Source organism: Perognathus longimembris, chromosome 1 (genome assembly GCF_023159225.1).
Source record: "Perognathus longimembris pacificus isolate PPM17 chromosome 1, ASM2315922v1, whole genome shotgun sequence".
Classification (NCBI taxonomy): Eukaryota; Metazoa; Chordata; class Mammalia; order Rodentia; family Heteromyidae; genus Perognathus; species Perognathus longimembris.
In genome coordinates, this window is record NC_063161.1 from 161,663,498 (window position 1) to 161,681,871 (window position 18,374).

Consider the following 18,374-nt stretch of genomic DNA (forward strand, 5'->3'; position numbering starts at 1 on the left):
CTCTTTCACACAGAAGATTCTCCTAAACCATTTGAGAGTAAGTGTCAGACACTGTGTCCCCAAAAGGCCATTGTCTTACATAATCACAGTTCACAATTCTTCTTTTACCTTGCTACAGCTCCATGACAGAGTCGAGAGTCTGTGTTTGTATTCTTAGTTTCTGCCTTCGCTGCCCTGGACACCAGTGCCCCCCTCTCTGTCCTGGGCACCACAGCACCTTTGGTTCTTCCCTTGAGTCCCTTCATCCCAGGCTGGCCGCTCAGCCTGGGTGGTGGCCCTGAGATGGCAGGTGGCTGTCGTGGGGGGGGGGGGCGCAGCTCTTGGGTGGGTCCCTTGGGTTTCGGCTCAGGGTTGGGGCTTGGCTGCAGGTACACACAGATCTGTGTTCATCAGGGCATAGAACATCATTTTGGCTCAGTGTTGATGTCATCTTGGTGGCCTGATGAAGTGGTTTTTTCTAGGCAAAGATTGGACTGCGTTGCTGGGCAGCCTCTGCTGGCAGTGATGGTGTTGGGGACTCGTGTGAATGGGCTGCTGTTCAGGTGTGGCTTGGGGGCAGTGCTTTGTGCCCTACACTCTGGCCCACAAATTAGCAGATTCCTGGGGTAGAGCTTCCTACCATTCTCACCACAGATTTGTTTTGTTTCTTCATCTGCTGCTGTAGTTTATTCACTATAAGTAGGGAGGTTCAGTGTTTTGTTATCTTTCTTTTCTGCCAGTTCTGGGGCTTGAATTCTGGGGCTAGGCACTGTCCCTGAGCTTTTATGCTCAAAGCTATCGCTCTACCCTTTGAGCCACAGCTCCACTTCCGGGTTTGTTGGAGATAAGAGTCTCAGGGACTTTCCTGCCAGAGCTTTTGAACCAGGATCCTCAGATCTCGGCCTCCTGAGTAAGTAGCTAGTATTACAGATGTGAGTGAGCCACTGGCCCCTGGGAGTGGGGGCTGTTTGGTTGCGGGTTTTTGGGTTTTTTTTAAGCATTTTCTTAATGTCTTGTTCAGCAAAATATTTCAGACTTAATTTGTATTCCCAAGTCAGTTGTTTTTCCTTTTAGTGGGGACTGGCAGGTGCTCTACTTACTTTAATTAATTAGTTTATTTATTTGGTGATGCTGGGGATTGGTCCTAGGTTTTCATGTGTGCCACAATAACCTCCGAGCTACTCTTAGCCCAAGTAGTATTTAGACCAAGATCTTAGTTCTGCATTTGTTCATTGCTACTAGAGTATTTTTGTTCAATTTATAATCTTTACCGCTTAGAGCTAGAGATTTTTATATTGAAAAATCTTTTTTTTTTTTTTTTGGCCAGTCCTGGGGCTTGAACTCAGGGCCTGAGCACTGTCCCTAGCTTCTTCTTGCTCCAGGCTAGCACTCTGCCAACTGAGCCACAGCGCCACTTCTGGCCATTTTCTGTATATGTGGTGCTGGGGAATCAAACCCAGGGCCTCATGTATACGAGGCAAGCACTCTTGCCATTAGGCCGTATTCCCAGCCTGAAAAATCTTGAGTTCAGAGTCAGGCGAGGTGGTCCCATCACGCAGGAGGCTAAGATAGGAAGATAACTTAGCTCAGGAATTTAGAACCAGCCTAAGCAACATAGTGAGACACTGGCACCAAAACTAAACAAAACCATGAGTTCCCACTGGTGTCTTCAGAGGTAGCCAAACTCTCGAGGCTCCCCACCCTCTCTACCTCCTCTGCTCTCCTTCCTCTGATAGCAAGATTCTGCCTCCCTCTATCTGGCTACCTCTTTTAATTATTTCTTTAAAATTTTTGCCAGTCCTGGGGCTTGAACTCGGGGCCTGGGCACTGTCCTTGAACTTCTTTTGTTCAAGGCTAGCACTCTACTATTTGACCAACAGCCCATTTCTGGCTTTTTGTATTTATGTGGTACTGAGGAATCGAACCCAGGGCTTCATGCATGCAAGCACCGTACCGCTGAGCGACCTTCCCAGCCCCCATCTACCTCTCATAGGTGTTTAGATGTCGTGATCTCTTCCAGGTGTTTAGATCTGGGTTCCTTGTACAGGTGTTCAGGTGTGGTGTATGTGTACACTGGCCGGTGAGGGGAGGAGGGTCCCAGGTTAGGATTGTTCCGTTCCTCGTGAGCTCTCCTGTGGTTCTGCCGTCACTCTTGTGAGAGGACCCTCGGTGCCACCACACACCTGTGTCCTCCATGCCGTACGCCGGGCCTTGGCGTGGCATAGGAGCTCACCGCCGAGCTTGGTCTCCTCTGGGTCTCCTCGTTTATCCCTATGCCGGCACAGGTTTTCTTGTTTTGTCTGTAGCACGAGTCTGTTTTTTCTTCTTTGTGGTCACCTTGCCTTTGTCGCCGCCTTTTCAAGTGCGTTTTGGAACCTTGTTGTCAGATGCTCTGCCGCTGGCGCAGTGTGGTGTCTGGGCTTGGTTTGCGGTGGCTCAGCCCTAGGCACGCTGACCTCTTCAATGGAGGCTCTCTAGGAGCACGGGGTAGCTGTCTCTCCCTTTCACTGAGGTCTTTTTCAGTGTTTCTTAGAAACATTTCATAGTATTCCACACAAACTTTGTTACAACTTTATTTTTTGAGGCCTGGCACCGGGTGGCTCACACCTGTAATCCTTGCTACTTGGGAGGCTGAGTCTGAGGGTCACAGGTCAAAGCCACCAGCACCTAATGATTTCCTGACTTAGTTTTTATTTTTTTGAGATAGGATCTTTCTGTATAACCCAGACTGGTCTTGAACTCTGGATCCTCTTGCCTTAGTGTTCAGGGTGGTGGGATTATTGGCATGTGCCACCACACCTGGGGCAGTTCTCGTTCGCTCCCTCCCTCCCCCCTGTCTTCTGCTCTCTCCCCCTATTTCCCCCCTCCCTCTCTTCCTTGCTCTTTATTTTCGGTGGTGCTAGGGATTGAACCGAGGGCCTTGTGCATCACTTGAGCTATACCTATCCCCCTTTGTTTTTTTTTTTTTGTTTTTGAAATGGGATAACTTTGTCTGGGCTGGTCTTGAACTGGGGGTACTCTTTGCTCCTACCTCCTGACCTCATTTCCTTTGTTTTCCACAAAGGACTGGCTAGAACTTATACACCTTTGTCTCATTTCCAAACTCAGGAAAGAAAACCTTTTTTTTTTTTTTAATTGTTGTTGATGGTCATGGGGCTTGAACTCAGAGCCTGGACACTGTCCCTGAGCACTTTTTGCTAAAGGCTAGTGCTCTACCACTTTGAACCACAGTGCCACTTCCCAGGAAAAACTTTGGATCTTTCGAAATCACTGGTATATTTGCTCTAGGCTTTATTGTGATACATTTGATCAGATTAGAGGAAAGCCATTACTGTTTTCCTAGGTTAAGAAGTCTCCCCTCCATAAACATTGAGTTTTGGCAAGTTTTATTCTCAAATATAGCCCTGCATCTCTTGGTGCCAGGGTATATTAGACAATTTCACTATTGTATGCAGCCTGTAGAGCACTTACATAAAACTAACTTGATGGCAGTGCCCCTGGGCAGTGCCTTCTTTCGGACCAGCGTCCCCTGTATGGTCTCCCACGGACTGAGCCATTGTGACTATGTCTGATGATCACTTTGGTGTAGGAAGTAGAGCTGACTCCATCTTGATTAGGGAAACATGGTAGCAAATGTTGGGGGGAGTAGAGCTGACTCCATCTTGATTAGGGAAACATGGCAACAATTGTTAAAAATGAAGTTAAATATTAGGTCAACCTGACACAAAATTCTGCTTCTGTAAATGGCTTAGCTTGTTTGTTGCTTGATCTACCCCCTGTGTCCCCTGCGTCAACCTACATCTGTGCCACGCTTTTTACCTTTAGAAACCCCAGGTTGAGGACGGTCAGGAGTCACAGTGTCAGCTCCCGAGTCTGCGTTGCGTTCCTGGCGGGTCAGGTCGCTTTTTTGCTTCCCCAATGAATCCATCTTTTTGCTTGAGACTGTCTCTGAGTGGTGGGCTCCTGGGGGGACGGGGAAATCTCCTCCCTTGAGCCCCGTAACAACCTGACTTTCCTCCTGTGCAGTTAAGGTGCTCCGTTCCATCAGTTCCTTGCTCAAGCACGGGCCTGCTTTGCCTCGCTTACTGTGAGGCTGTGGCGTCCACTTGGACGTCTCTGCTCCCTCTGCATTAATCCCACGTAAAGGGAGTGTGGCACAAGAGGCCAGTGTGGTGCGTGGTCGCCAGCCTCAGCGCGGGGAGGCAGCTCGCAGACCCCGGCCAGCTCTCCTCCGGGGCCCGGGTGCTCCCGGGGCAGGCTTTCCAGCCCACGTGCTCCACTCATCCCTTCTGCCTCCTGTCATTTTTCTTTCTTCCTTTTCCTACTTACGTCTGGGTGTTTTGGACCAAATTATTTTCCAATTCACGAATCTCATCTGTTCTTTTTAATTTCTCCCTAACCTGGGCGTCCACATTCATAACTTCAGTTACTGTAATTTTCTTATTTCTCGGCACTGGTCCTTGTTACCAACTAGTTTTCAGTGAGATGCTTCATCTTGTTACCTACATTTTCTGCTCCTATTCTCAGCAGTTATTTTAAAGTTGGCATCTGTTAATTGTCTGATCTAATGTCTTTTCTGTAAATTGCTTTTTTATCATTTGGTCTGTGGGTCTGGATCTAATGCCTTTTGTAAATTGGTTTTTTTGATCACCCGGTGCTGGTTTCTGGTCCTCCTTGCCATGTGTTACTGATTGTCAGGCAGACGCACTAGGCTGCATTGATCCCGGAGGGCCTGGGAACTGGCCTTCCAGGTGTCCTGAGGGGTCAGGGCTGGGTGGGTGCTGCTCCCCTCTCCAGGGCTGTGGAGATTCTGGAGCCTGGCTGGGATCTGGGAGCCTCTCAGCAGACCCTGGAGTCTAGTTTTGTGTTCCTGGTAATGGGAGACACCACATTCTAGACTTCATTGGTTTTTGTTTCTTGGCAGTTAACTGCCTTCTGCAGCTTGTCCACACACTGCTCCTCCATGTGCTACAGATGTGCCAAGGAAAAGGTGCCTGTCCTTGAGTCCTGTCCCTCCAGGTCCAGGGATCCTGGGCCCCAGGCGCTGCACCTCCTCCTCTAGCGATGGGGCTCGTGGCTCCCTGTCCTCAAGGTCTCAGCCCCTAAGGCCTGGACACCTGGAAACTGCCCTCCTTCCCTGGGTTCTCGATGGAGAGGTCGGCTTACAACAACATGGCCTGCACGACTTTGATGGATGTTTCTGAGATGTCTTACGAGTGAAATGTGTTAGGTTTTCTTCATAACTAAGGGAGTTAGCTTAAAGACAGTGGGGAGAGGGCTGGGAATGTGGCCTAGTGGTAGAGTGCTTGTGTTGCATGCATGAAGCCCTGGGTTCAATTCCTCAGTACCACATACACAGAAAAAGCTGGAAGTGGCGCTGTGGCTCAAGTGGCAGAGTGCTAGCCTTGAACAAAAAGAAGCCAGGGACAGTGCCCAGGCCCTGAGTCCAAGCCCAGGACTAGCAAAAAAAAAAAAAAAAGACAGTGGGGAGGTCACAGTCACAGGTGAGCAGCCTCTTCCACCATCCTCCCATGCCCATCTGCCCCTCATGTCATTTGTGGCACACCCTTGGAGGGACACGTCACCTGCATGAGATGCTGGCGAGATCCCACGCCTTCTCAGCTTGTTGTGTGTCCTCTGCACACAGGGCCCTCAGGGCCCCTTGCTGTGGCCGACTGTAAGCTGTTTAACGTGCCTCCATGGGGGACATAGAGGCTGCTGGCCCAACAGGAAGGTGATAGCTGCGGGTGGGTGGGCGTTGAGGGGCAGGAGCCAGATGTGCAGGACAGCACTAGGATGATCACCAGGCTGGTGGGCCGGGGCTGGAGAGCCGCAGGGGACTTCACCAGGCAGGGTGGGGCTGCAGGGGGCTGCCACTAGGTCAGGATGCTATGGAGAAGCCAGAGGACGAGGTCACCTGTGGGAGCCGTGAGGATTCTGAGAAGGAACCACTGAGGATGGGACCTGAGAGGCCGGGCGGCTGGCTGTGGGAGCCTGGCACTGGCATCTGCTGTGAACCCCGGTGGCTGCTGAGGATTTGCCTCTGTTAGCCCCGTGTCTGAGTACCATGCCTGTTATGGAACCCACAGCGTGTGTGTTAGGGGTGGGGTGGGGGTCAGTGTTGGTGTGTGTGTTCCCATCACCTCATTACCTTCCTGTCTCGTGGGTGGATGTTCCTGCCACACGTGCATTCCTCAGTATCTAACCTGCTGAGTAGCCTGCATTTTCTCCCCCAGGCACAGCCTCCAAGAAGTAGGCATGGTTAAGTCAGAAAATGGATGTGGTCACATCAGCAAGTTCTTTGCATCCATTGGGGTCCCAGCCCTGTCCTTCCTGGAAGAAGGTGGGGCTCTCGGAGCAGTGGGCAGGGTGCCAGGCAGTGCTGGCACTGACAAGGCCTGCTGCTTCCCAGCTGGCTGGTCCGGCTGCCAGTGCCTTGGCAAGTGCCTAACACACATATGGGTATAATCAAGAAGGAAGGGTGCCTCCACCAGCCAAACTTGGCAGAGGTGGGATTATGCCAGTCTGGAAGCTGCAGGGGCGGGTGATCACCTTCTAGGTGTGTCTGAGACAGTCTGGAAATGAACAGCCTTGGGCCGGCCGGTGGGGGGGCACTACCTCTCCCCCCACAGGTGACTCGCCGTGCCAGGGCCCTCCACACTGCCCCTTGATAGCCCTCCATGCCCTGCCCCACCGCTGGTGGCCAGTGATCCGCTCTGTCTCTATGGTTTTATGGACAAGCAGCTGACAGTCATGCAAGTTGTGTGCCAATCGTTTATTCCTTTTTATTGCTGAGTGGTAAGCCATGGTGCGCCATTTCATACCAGACCTGTTGATCGGTGAAGGCGTGAGTCCAGCGCAGGCCCCTGGGAACACGGCTGGAGGGACTCATGTCTCCTAGGTATGTAACTAGGTCAGGAACGGTGTGCATTTGAGAAGCTGCTCTGCAGAGCGACTGTCATTTGTTGCCCACGGGCCGGGGTACTCCCACACCCTCCCTAGCACTTGGTGTTGTCTGTGTCTCGAGGCCCACCATCCCTGAGAGTGCGAGAATCTCATTGTGGTTACAGTTGTTCCCGGAAGGGCTAGTGCTGCAGCGTGGCTCTTCCCGTGTCCAGTCCCCGCCTGCGAATCTGTCCACATTCCTGAACTGGCTGAGTTTGAAGGGTCGTTTACTTTTTTAGTTAGATGCATGATTTGCAAATATTTCCTTCCAGACTGCACATAGCTTGTTTTGCGATTGTCTTTTAGGGAACAGAAGGTTTTCACGTGGATGAACCCTTTTATCAGTTGATTCCAGTTGATTCTTTTAGGAACTTAGATGTGGAATCATGTCTAAGCTTGTAGCCTAATGTGAGGTTACAAGATTTTCTACTTCTCTTCTAATGGTCTTATTTTTTACATTTACATCTGATGAACTTTTGCGCCTTTTCGTGCAAGCTGTGAGGGTTAGCCTGAAGAAAATCTGGGATTTGCTTTTCCCCCCAGATGACCAGTTGTTGGGAGAGCTTGTGTCGCCCCGGCTGAATGGCTCCACTCCCTTTGCCAAGAACCAATTGAGCATATTTATGTGTGTCTGCTATGGACTCTGTTCTGTGCGTGGAGCTGCCTGTCTGTGCCCTGTGGTCTTGGTCTGCCCATGGCTTGCTTTCTCTGCTGTGGAGCTGTCTGTCTGTCTGCCTGCCTGTCTGTGCCACATGGTCTTGGTCACTTTGGCTTTATTGGGAGTCTGAAAGTCAGAGTGTGAATCAGCATTTTTCTGTCATTTTGGATTTCTGCCCCGCCTTTCTCTGTAATTAAGGACTGGAGTTCTAAACAGGATTCGTGTGGGGCTCCCCGGGATGGAGCCGCCTGTGCTGCCCGGGGTGAGGACTCCCTCGTGCCCCAGAGTCAGGGCTCACGGCCGGGCACCTACAGGGCAGCATCTGATGGCAGGTCCTGGCTAGATGCCTTGGGGAGACCTTGAGTTCTTCAGATCTCCAGTCAAGGTGAAGGCTGGTGGGCCCCACCCATCCCCCTCCATGCCTGCGCCCCCCCCCTCCCTCCTTCCATTCATTCGTATTTTTAGTTGATGCTGAAGATCGAGACCAGGGTCTTTCACAAGTTCTCACCATTAAAAAAACATAAAGAAATTCTTTCATTGTGGTATAAGATTATCATTTTTGTGCACACATTCAGTTTGGTAGCACTGAGCACACTCACTGCTGTCCACAGAACGTTCCCACGTCTTCCCCACCCTGGTGCTTGTCCCAGTAAACTTCCTATCCCCCCCTCCCCGCCCCACACCCACCTTCTTCCTGTCTCTGGCTGGTGTGGTGATGAGGCCCTCGCCTAAGGGGAATCCTGGCTCCTGTAGCACGGTGTCCTTGGGGTCCGAGTCCTTCTCTGAGAGTCGGGTCCCTGTGGTGCCTGTGGCCTGGCCGGGCACTGTGCGTCCTCAGGGCTCAGCGGGGTTCCTGAGTGCCATGTCAGGAGCACTGAAGGGTCCCCATCTGTTCAGTGACAAGAGGACATGCTGTGTGTCCTTTGACCACTCTGACCCATTTGCCTGCCCTTGAGAGCTAGCTGGTGCCTCCTCTGCTCAGGGGAACTGCTGTTCTAGATCTTTCTGCCTTGACTCACCTTCGGGGAGAATACTTAGTCACTTCTTCCTGGGGCCTCACACAGATCTGGAAGCCTTTGGATGTGAAGGCAACAGTGATGCCCCGCTCAGGCAGAGCCACAGATCTGGTCCCAAAACAGGCATGGGGGCCAGGTGTGACCGCAGCTTCGGCCCCGTCACCGGGGGCAAGCACTGGCCTCAGCATGGGGTCATCCGAGGGCCAGGCGAGGGCCACCAGGCCTAGTGTCCTCTGTCTCTGGGAACCAGCCTCCCCGCTTTTCCTGAAACAGCTAGTGATAGCTCATCCCTCCGTGCTCAGGGTGGCTGCGGCTCCTTCAGGGCCCCCTCGGGGCTGGGGAAGGGACGGCACCCTGTCAGGAGCACAGGATGAGCAGGTGGAGCACCTTTGCAGATGAGCTGTGGCTCTGAGCTGGGTATTTTTAGCCATGGCATCCAGCACTCGGCAGGGCAGAAATAGAAGCTGTTTTGGGGGCTCTGTGCTGACAGTCTCTGGCTGTTGGGGAGCCGGGATGGGGCTAGGGAGGGGTGTGTGTGTGTGTGTGTGTGTGTGCGCGCGCGCAAGCGCGCGTGCGTGCATGCACAGCGCAAACAACTTCTGCTGTTGAGAAAAACATCTCAAGACGAGGTGGTTGTGGATGGGGAATTATTTTTGTTGGTGAACACTCTTTATGTAAATGCCACGGCACAGCGAAGTTGCTGCTCGTTTGCATGTGTAATCACAGCAGGCTGGGGCTGGGGGGGGGGGTAATTATGTTTTAAAATATCATCCGGATTGTTTTCCATGTGTTCTGTGAGCCCCTGGGTAACTCCGCGCTGTAGATTCTCCATTGCTTGCCCAATGGGAAATGCCACCTCACCCCTCCCACAGGGGCCCCCCGCCCACCCCCCCCCACCCCCCCGCATTGGCACAAGGCCAGGCTCTGCATCTGCCCCTGTAGCTCTGTCCTGTCTTACAGTGCCTGCCGGCCTTGGAAGACTCTTTCCTCCACCCCGAGTCCAGCCGCTGGCAGATGGAAGGTCCTTTATTCCTTGCTTCTCCTGAGGTGTGGTAGAGCCCCCACCCCAGGGGCCTGCCGCCGAGCCGGGATGGGGGGAGAGGCTGAGAGCCTGGGCTGTCACCCCTACGGGGTCCCCAGGCCTCTCCTCACAGTGATTTGGCTGTGGTGTGGGGGTGGGAGCAGTCCTCTTATTCCCCAGCCCCAGCTCCCCCCACTTGGGGCCTTGGTACAGAGGTTTCTTGCAGTGGATTCCTGCTGGAACCCCCTCCTTTTGCCACTTGCCTTCCTGGGGCCCCCACAGCATCCCTGCTGACCTTGACTCGGTGTTAGGGGCCGGGGCACACACGGAGGGACCTGGGTGTCCCTCCCTCCCTCTGCTTCTGAGACTGGCCATGGGCTGTGTGGACCCGCAGCTCTCGGGTCCAAGTAGCCGGTCTTAAAGCCACCCCAGGCGAGGTCCAAAAAGAAACATACTCTTTACCTGACTTACGGAACTGTAATTGTAACCCTTCTGTACATCACCTTTATAATAACAAAAAAGTTGACAAAAGTCAAACAAAAAAGCCACCCCAGCCGGCCACGTAGCTAGTGGCTGAGAGCCCTGCCCCTGCCAACCGAGGGTGGCATCTCATCGCTACTCCAGGAGGAGAGCCGGGCCTGGGGACCTTCGCCTGCCAGGCTCTGTGCTGGGGAGGGAACAGGACCTGCTTGGAGCGGGTGAGGTTTTCTTGAGGTTGATTGACTGACTGGCTGGGATGGGTGGGGTCTTGGTAAAGATCACTGACTGACGGGGGTGCCGTCTGTCTGGGTAGAGCGTCTTGCTTGCTGTACTGGTGTCGCGTGTGCCTGCTTGGTAGTTGTGGTGGCCTGTGGAAGTATGGAGGGACTGCGTAAGGCACTGGTCCCGACGGCTCGCACCGAGCCCTAGCCAGATCCAGGGAAGGGGGCTCAGAGACCTCTGGGCAGGCTTTGGGGTTGAGGAGGGGTCTCAGCAGGGGTACCCCCTTGCCCTGGCTGTGGTGCCTGGGCCCTCTCAGGGAGGAGCCGATGGCTTCGGGTTACCTGTGGTCATGTCTGCCAGGGAACCCAAGAGCTGCAGGCGCGGTGGCTTCTGGGCTCAGCTGTCTTGACCAGTAGCAATTTGTCCAAAACATTTTTTCAGTCAACAGGAGGCTAGATCTGCCTTTCCTGGTTCTCTTAGTGAGAACTATTTAGGAGCAGTTCAGTGCCAGGCTAACACAGTGCAGGGGGCTGTGTTCTCACAGGGGCCAGGGCCAGGCGTGTGCACGTGCGCGCGCACACACACACACACGCCCAGTGTGCAGGCTGGCCCGACGAGGCTGCCTCTTGGACAGAGCCACTGCAAGGAGAGCCTGGGGCGCAGTCCGTGGGGCTCAGGACCAGCTGCCAGCCTGCACTGTACGCCTTCTACGGTTTCCTCACGGCAGAGCTGGTTGTTCTGCCTGGCTGGATGGTGTGGGCTGCCGGGCCCCAGCCATGCCTGCAGCGCTGAGGCCTCTGGCCCAGCCATCCTGCATCCTGCTCGCAACATAGCCTTGCCTCTGCCTCCTTTCTGCTTCCTTTTCTGGAGTGTCCTTCTAGGGCAGAGCTGGCCAGCAGGAGAGGGGAGCGTGCAGCGGCTGTGTGCAGGGGCAAGGCTGGCGGGGCCCAGGCAGACAGCCAGCCTGGCCCTCGGCCGCCCCCCTCCCTCACCAGCTCGGTTCTCGTTGCAGTCCAAGAGAAGCCAGAGCCTGTGCCGCTGGAGAGCCGCTCCTGCGTCCTCATCCGCCGTGACCTCGTGGCACTGCCCGCCAGCCTCATCAGCCAGATCGGGTACCGCTGCCACCCCAAGCTCTACTCAGAGGGTGATCCCGGGGAGAAGCTGGAGCTGGTGGCAGGTGAGCCCGCCCCACCCATCCACTGTGTGCAGAGGGCCCCCTCATTTAGGTTTTCCAGAGCCATGAACACGATGTACTTATCACCAATCGGTTAAAAAAGAGAGAGTGAATGTCTTAAATTTTCTCTAATTTCCTTTTAAAGAATGTGTCATTAAGAGGAGTTATTCAATTGAATTAATTTAGTATTTTAATTGAGTCCCCTGGGCTGGCCGTGCTCCTGATTGGCAGGCACTGTGATGATGTATTTTAATTTGGGTCACTGATCGAGCAGAGTGGTAATTTAGGGGCCTGGCTCAAACAGTGGAGCACCTGCCTGGCTAGCGTGAGACTGTGTTCAGTCCCCAGTACACCAAAACAAGCAAAAAAACCAAGTTGCTCAGCATTTTTCAGCTCCCGTCCCAGCTTGAGCCTCCAGTTGCAGGGTGGAAATGGCAGTGCCTTGTCTGAAGTGGATTCCGTGGGGACAGAGGGCACAGCCAGGCCCCAGAGCCCTTCCACCCGGCGCCTTTGTCGGGAATATTTGTCTCGCAGTGCTCGATCTATCTGGCCTCTTCGGTGTTCAAGGCCACTAAGTCACAGGACAAAAATTGGTAGCATTGATGCCTCATTTGACTGTGAGCCATTATCTAGTCATTTCTTCTGTCTACGGACGGGGCAGGTCCCTCAGCCGCAGCCGGGCTCTTCCCGGGCCACCTGTCTTCCCCTCTGGCCCCTGTACCACTCGCCTTGTCTTCAGATCTGTCTTTCAGAGGAACGTGAGCTGGGTTCTGTCTGCTTGTCCCCTCGAGGGAGCCACTGCCTTGAGCAGGGGCAGCATCCTGGGCGTCCTGGCCTGCCAGCCTCTGCAGCTGCCTCCTGTCAGGAGCACGGCGGGCGGGGGGCGGAGGGTGGGGGCTGTGGGCATGGACTTCCTCCAGGGAGCCGGTAAGGTGCGGTGCTGGGCGGAGGATGGGGGCCGGAAGGCTCCTGCTCCAGGTATCTCGAGTATGTGTGGTCCCGGGGGTGTTGTCCGGGCTGCCCCTCCTGCCAGCAGCCCAGAGCGGGGGGTGAGGGGGTGGGGGGGGGCCCTTCAGCCCAGCCACCCGGGACCTGACACCCAAGCCAGACCTGGCTCCTCCTCTGGTCCTTTCACTAGAATCAGAAGGCCTCTGAGGAGGGACGACCCCTCCTCTCCCACGGAAGGGGCCGATGGGAAGGTGCGGATCTGTAAGCCTGGGTTCCAGGCCAGCCTGAGCTACCCAGGCAGACCCCGTCTCAAGACAGACAAAAGCATGTTCAGCCCGTGCTCCATAATAATCAGACCACGGAGTCCCAGCAAGGTGGGGATGGGAGCAGCTTCCCCGTGCCCTTCCCCACGCCCTTCCCCATGCCCTTCCCTGACCTCCGTGCTGGACGCCCGTCTTTCCCCGTGGCACTGGTGCACACAGAGCCCCCTCCCCATTGTCCTGTGGGTCCAGGCCTCTGCTGACTCAGTCCTTTGCTCCCCACACCCACCCTGCTGGGGCTCTTGGGATATATTGAGGGCCTCCTGGCCACACAGGTTGCCCCTCTGCCCTGCATGGCTTCTCCAGGACATGCTTGGCATCCGTGCTGGGCCCCGTTAAACCCTGTGGACCTTCTACCCACCTTCCACCTGTCTGCTTGAGGCTCTGTGGCTTCTGGGAAGGACAGAGGGGGGCAGACCTAGACCCGGAGCCACCCTCCCCTGCTGTACCCCAGCTCACCTCTAGGGCATCTCAGCAAAGCAAGGACACGGGGGGGGGGGCAGGGGGGGCTGGGTCTAGTTTCCCAACCCCAGCTGAACCCCAGTTGTGGCTCCTGGAGCAGGGCAGGGGGATGGCTCGGCTGTTCATTGTCAAGACCAGCAGGGGGGAGTTGAGACTGGGCTGTCAAAGCCGGAATCCCAGAGGCTCTGGGCTCCTTTCCACCTCCAACACCTGTCTCAGGCTTCTCTGCCCACCTGTTTACCCCAGAAGCCCCTGGGGGGTTGTGAGGCCTGGTTTCAGGACAAAGGGGCTCACGTGCATTTGCTGCCTGCAGGCTCGGGGGTGTACATCACACGTGGCCAGCTCATGAACTGCCACCTCTGCGCAGGGGTGAAGCACAAGGTCTTGCTGCGGCGGCTGCTAGCCACCTTCTTTGACAGGTAGGAGCGGGGCCGGAGGGAGCTGCACAAAGTCCGAGGGTGCCCTTTACTGCGTGGTCATGACGCTTTGGGCACGTGAAGCCCTCTCCTTCCCCGCTTCTGAGCGCGGCCTGTGAGCCCACAGCGGAGAGGCCCCTGGACGGTGGCGCGTCCTCTTAGACCAGGCTCCCTGGGGAGGCTGGCTGTGCCGGCATGCCCCAGAGGGCTTCCGTCCCCTTCACGGGACGGGACGCAGAGAGCGGGGAGCCCCTCCCCCGGTGAAGCAACCCCCATTTCCCTGTGGACCGGACTCGCCTCCTCACGGTCCTCCGGCCATCCACTCAAGCAAAGGCTTTGCCTCGGTCCCATCCCTCAGAGGGAGGCTGGTCCTGACTCCAGTGGGCCACGCCTGCCTGACCTCGGGGGGTGGGGAGGAGTTTGGGGTGGGGGGGGAAATGGCTGCTCCTCGGGTCGCTTCTGGGTCAGGGGCTTCACCCCACTTTTGCTCCTCTCTCCATCAGGAACACGCTGGCCAACAGCTGTGGCACAGGTATCCGCTCATCCACCAGCGACCCCAGCCGCAAGCCACTGGACAGCCGAGTCCTGAATGCTGTGAAACGTGAGTGGGCCGCGGTTCCCAGGGGGTGGGGGCTGGGAGTTTCAGGAGGCGGCCACGGGGGCTCGGATCCTGGCTGGAGGAAGCCTGCGCGCGCCTCGGTGGCCCAGGGCCAGGGGCGGCCTCTCGCCGTGCCGGCACTGGCCCGTGGCACGGAGGAGAGAAAGAAAAGAGCAGCACGCAGAGCCCGGTCTCGAGGTGTTAGCGTCCTTGGTAGCTTTCCAAGCATGATGGATTCAGCTGCGAAACTATTTTAATATGTGAAATAGATCTAATTTTCCTTTTTGAACAAAACCCCTTATTTACATGTTGAGGTTATTTTGAGCCTTTGCCATCTGTTCGGCCGGCTTCTGCCTCCGCTCCTGGGTGGTGGGCGGAGCCCAGCCCGTCTCCGTGGCAGGCCGCGCCCAGCCCCCGGTGGGGAAGAGGCTCTGCTGCCTGGCACGTGCCCGGCTGCCCAGGAGCGCAGCGTCCCGAGGCCACTGGCCCACCAAACGCTGTCTTCTTTTCTTGCGTAAAAAAAAAAATCCCTGGTGAGGCTAATTCCGTTTTGCTGTCGAGGGGCCTTAGCCGTGGGTAATTACAGTCCCCGCCTGCAGGTTGACAGCCGAGAGCCAGGAAGACGCTGGGAGGGAGGGTGGCGGGAGCTTCGTGGCAGGGTACAGCTCCCAAGGGGGTGGATGGGGCCTGGGGCCTGGCTCAGGGCTGTGGCTCCTGAGGGAGAAAGGAAGAGGATTGTTGTGGTCGTTGTTCCGATTGACGATGGTGCTTTTCCACCTCTTGCTCGTGAGGCCTGGGATGAGCTGAGCTCTTGCCCCTTGTCCCCGGGTGAGGTGGGCCCTCTGGCAGGTCCTGATTTGCAGGTGGCGGCCGGGAGGCCCGGGGCGCGTAGGCGTGGGCCTCAGTCCCGCCGTCCCGCAGTCCCGCAGGCAGCCTGGCCAGCGGGACCATCCCAGGGGACGGGGCGGGCCTTTAGGACCACGCGCTGCGGGAAGCGCCTGCTGGCACGGCAGTCCCCGCCAGGAGAGCCCCGGGGGCCGGCCGCGTGGTCTCTGGGGTCGCTGTAGCAGAGGACAGGCCTCGCGTGGCTCTGCGTGGCCCTGCGTGGCCCCGGCCGTGGTGCAGCAGCTTGGTGGGGCTGGGGCCCCGGAGTTTGTGCAGGGCTTCTCGGGTCTGTGGCCGGGGGGGGGGGGGGCCGCTCTCACGCCTGCACACACGCCTGTCCTTGCAGTGTACTGTCAGAACTTCGCCCCCAGCTTCAAGGAGAGCGAGATGAATGTGATCGCCGCGGACATGTGCACCAATGCCCGCCGCGTCCGGAAACGCTGGCTGCCCAAGATCAAGTCCATGCTGCCAGAGGGCGTGGAGATGTACCGCACGGTCATGGGCGCCTCCGCGGCCGGCCTGCCCCTTGACCCCGAGTTCCCACCCGCCACCGCGCAGGTGTTTGAGCAGCGCATCTACGCCGAGCGCCAGAGCGACGCGGCCACCATTGTGGCTCTGAGAACGGACGCGGTGAACGTGGATCTGGGCACGGCCACCAGCTCTGCCTTCGAGGCCCACGAGGAGGCCGAGGGGGCCGGCTCCGTCATCCAGGAGGTGGCCGCCCCCGAGCCCCTGGCCGCCGAGGGCCAGAGCCCCTCGCAGCCCTTCGAGCAGGGCAGCGCCAGCTCCAGCAGGCCCCAGACGCCAGCCGCCGCGGCGACAAGAAGGCCGGAGGGCAGCTACGCGGGGACTTTGTAAGGGCCTGCGAGGCCAGCTCACGGGGGACCTAGTACTAAAGCTGCTTGCATGCATTACTAATACAAACCAATGTGATCAAGCCACTTACCTACTGAACTGCTACTGCTGCCTGACAAAAATGTGATTTTTATTCTGCCTGTATTTAAAATGGATGAAGGAAACACATGCATTCATTATACTGTAAACAGATAAGCCGCTGGCCACCTGCTGGGAGAGGCTCCCGGCTCCCCTCCGGTACGCCCAGGTCAGCCTCGGGGGTAGCGGCCCTTCCCCCTCCCGGGGAGGGGTGAGAGCCCTGCCCTGCCTCCCCCGCCCTTCCCACCCCGCCTGCCCTGGAGGAGGAAGCTGGGGGCAGGTGGGGCTGGGGTGCATGACACTCCATTTCTTACCCATGGGGACCCCACTGAGCAGGGGGCAGGGCTGGGCCCCCAGAGGCCAAACTCCTTGTTTTTCCTTCTTCCTGAGCTGCCACCTGTGTGTGGGAGTGAGCGTGAGCGTGAGTGAGTGTGCAAGCGCGTGTGTGTGAGTGAAGAGAACAGTGGCCATGCCGCACCCGTTACTGTTGCCGGGCACCCGTGGGTGGAGGACCCCGTCCTCCCTCCATCCCCACGTCCTTGCCCTGCCCCCGCCCCGCAGCCCCTCGCTCAGCCCGGACGCCCGGGGCTGGCCTGCGGGCTCCCAGGTCACCCCTCCCCTGTGGAACGGGGCGCCTCGAGCCTCCGGAAGCGCAGCTTGACCTCACGTCCTCTGCCTCCCAGCTGCCCGGGCTTCGCTTCTCTGGTATTTGTGTTTTGTTCAGATGTATTTCACATATCGCTGGGAAACTTTCAGACCCAGTAGAGCAAAAAATCGGGCCGGGCATCTCTGTCTCAGCTTACCACATACTGGGGTGAGCGCGTGCCCACCCCCCATCCTGAGCCAGGGCCCCTGCTCCTCCTCTTGGAGGCTGGCCAGGAAGGGCAGCGCAGGCGGGCAGAGCCCACGCGTGGCGGTCAGAGGCTCTTCTGGGCCGGCGCCTCCCGGTCCAGGCCGGGGCAGAGGCGCCCTTGCCCTTGGCCCCCCACATGCCGTGGGCACCTCGACGGTGCCCAAGGCGACCAGCGCCAGGCAGCAGGGCCGGCTGAGCCAGGGTGTCCGGGAGCAACTCCAGTGGGGACCCGAGGAGTTGGAAAAGCATGGGGGGAGGGCGGCGGAGTGCTCCCTTTGAAGTGGGTTGGTTTTAGGGGTTCACGGTTAAGGGGCACGCTCCTGGGGCCACAAGCCCAGTGTCTCTTTCTGGACTCAGGACCGTGCCGCCTGCAGAGCCCAGGCAGCTCTTGGGGAGGCCAGGGACCCCCGCATTCCGAGACCCCATCCCTCCCTCCATCCGACTGCGGCTGCCCCGATGGCCCGTGTGCACACAGGGGACAGGCTCTCCCCAGCTGGAGGGCGGGGGGCTGACGGGGAGCCCGAGGCGTCCGCTCCACTGCCCTCCCCGTGTGGGGAGGCCTTGGGACCTCACAGGAGGCCCTGCCCCACAGTGCACCCAGCCACTAGTATGTGCCTGCCCTCCAGAAAGATCTGGGGTGGGGTGCCATGGGCGGGGCAGCCCGAGACTGACCTCAGCTTCTCCACCTGCCCTTCCTTGGGACCCACGGCCTGCATCCCCGGGGCTGCCCCGAGCCGGAGCCCCTGCTCCAGAGGCCCTCGCCCCGCTCCCCACCCCAACCCGAAGCCAGGAGGGTGGAGAGCCGGGGGGCCCTCCCGTGACAGGAACCAAGCCTTCCTGGTGCTAGGGAGAGGCTGTGGAGCGGGGGGCAGAGGGGAGCTGCACCCCGGCCCCTCTGCCTGCGTTCTCCTTCATCTGTTCCCCCACCCAAATTTGCACTTTAATTTGACCATCCCTGGGGACCTTTGGGAACACGAGCCTGCGGTCCTGACTGCTGACAGAGGGCGAGAGGGCTCCGTCTCCCCCGTTCCACTCCGGACTGGCACGGCCCCCCGTTCCGGGGCGCCGGGGGAGGCCCCGGTGGCCGCACAGAGCGCCTGACCGCGCTCGGGCTAGCACAACGTCCCCACGACCTCTGTCCTTCCCTCCTTCGTAATCACGTGTCTGTTTTGTTGTTCTGGGTAAGGAAGGCAAGAACTATAGGTGAAACTTAACTAGTGATAATTAAATGTGAATGGATTCTGAGCTCCCCCTGTGCCCTGGAGGGCCAGGCCGAGCGTTTTGCACTAATGTGTCCCGCAGTGGACGTGGTCGGGAGCGTTGGCAGACGTGCGTGGCGGACGACCGCACCGCCTGGGGTGGGGGGCGCTCCTTCCGCATCCTGAATGTACCGTGGGGCGGGTGGGCGGCGGCCTGGGCTCAGAAGGGCCTTCCAGAGTGCCTTAGCATCTTTTGATCATTTTT

At 57.5% G+C, this 18,374-nt stretch overlaps 1 protein-coding gene across 3 annotated transcripts in view; it reads left to right on the forward strand.

Moving 5' to 3' along the window:
• Positions 1 to 16,618, forward strand: part of Nacc2 (NACC family member 2) — a 58,573-nt gene extending 41,955 nt beyond the window's left edge. For all 3 annotated transcript variants that reach the window (XM_048346028.1, XM_048346036.1, XM_048346020.1), the window contains 4 exons: positions 11,334 to 11,498; positions 13,539 to 13,644; positions 14,145 to 14,242; positions 15,471 to 16,618. In XM_048346028.1, the coding sequence (XP_048201985.1) occupies positions 11,334 to 11,498; positions 13,539 to 13,644; positions 14,145 to 14,242; positions 15,471 to 15,982 (881 nt within the window). In that variant the 3' untranslated portion in view covers positions 15,983 to 16,618. The remainder of the gene's footprint in view (positions 1 to 11,333; positions 11,499 to 13,538; positions 13,645 to 14,144; positions 14,243 to 15,470) is intronic.
• The last annotated feature ends 1,756 nt before the right edge of the window (positions 16,619 to 18,374 follow it).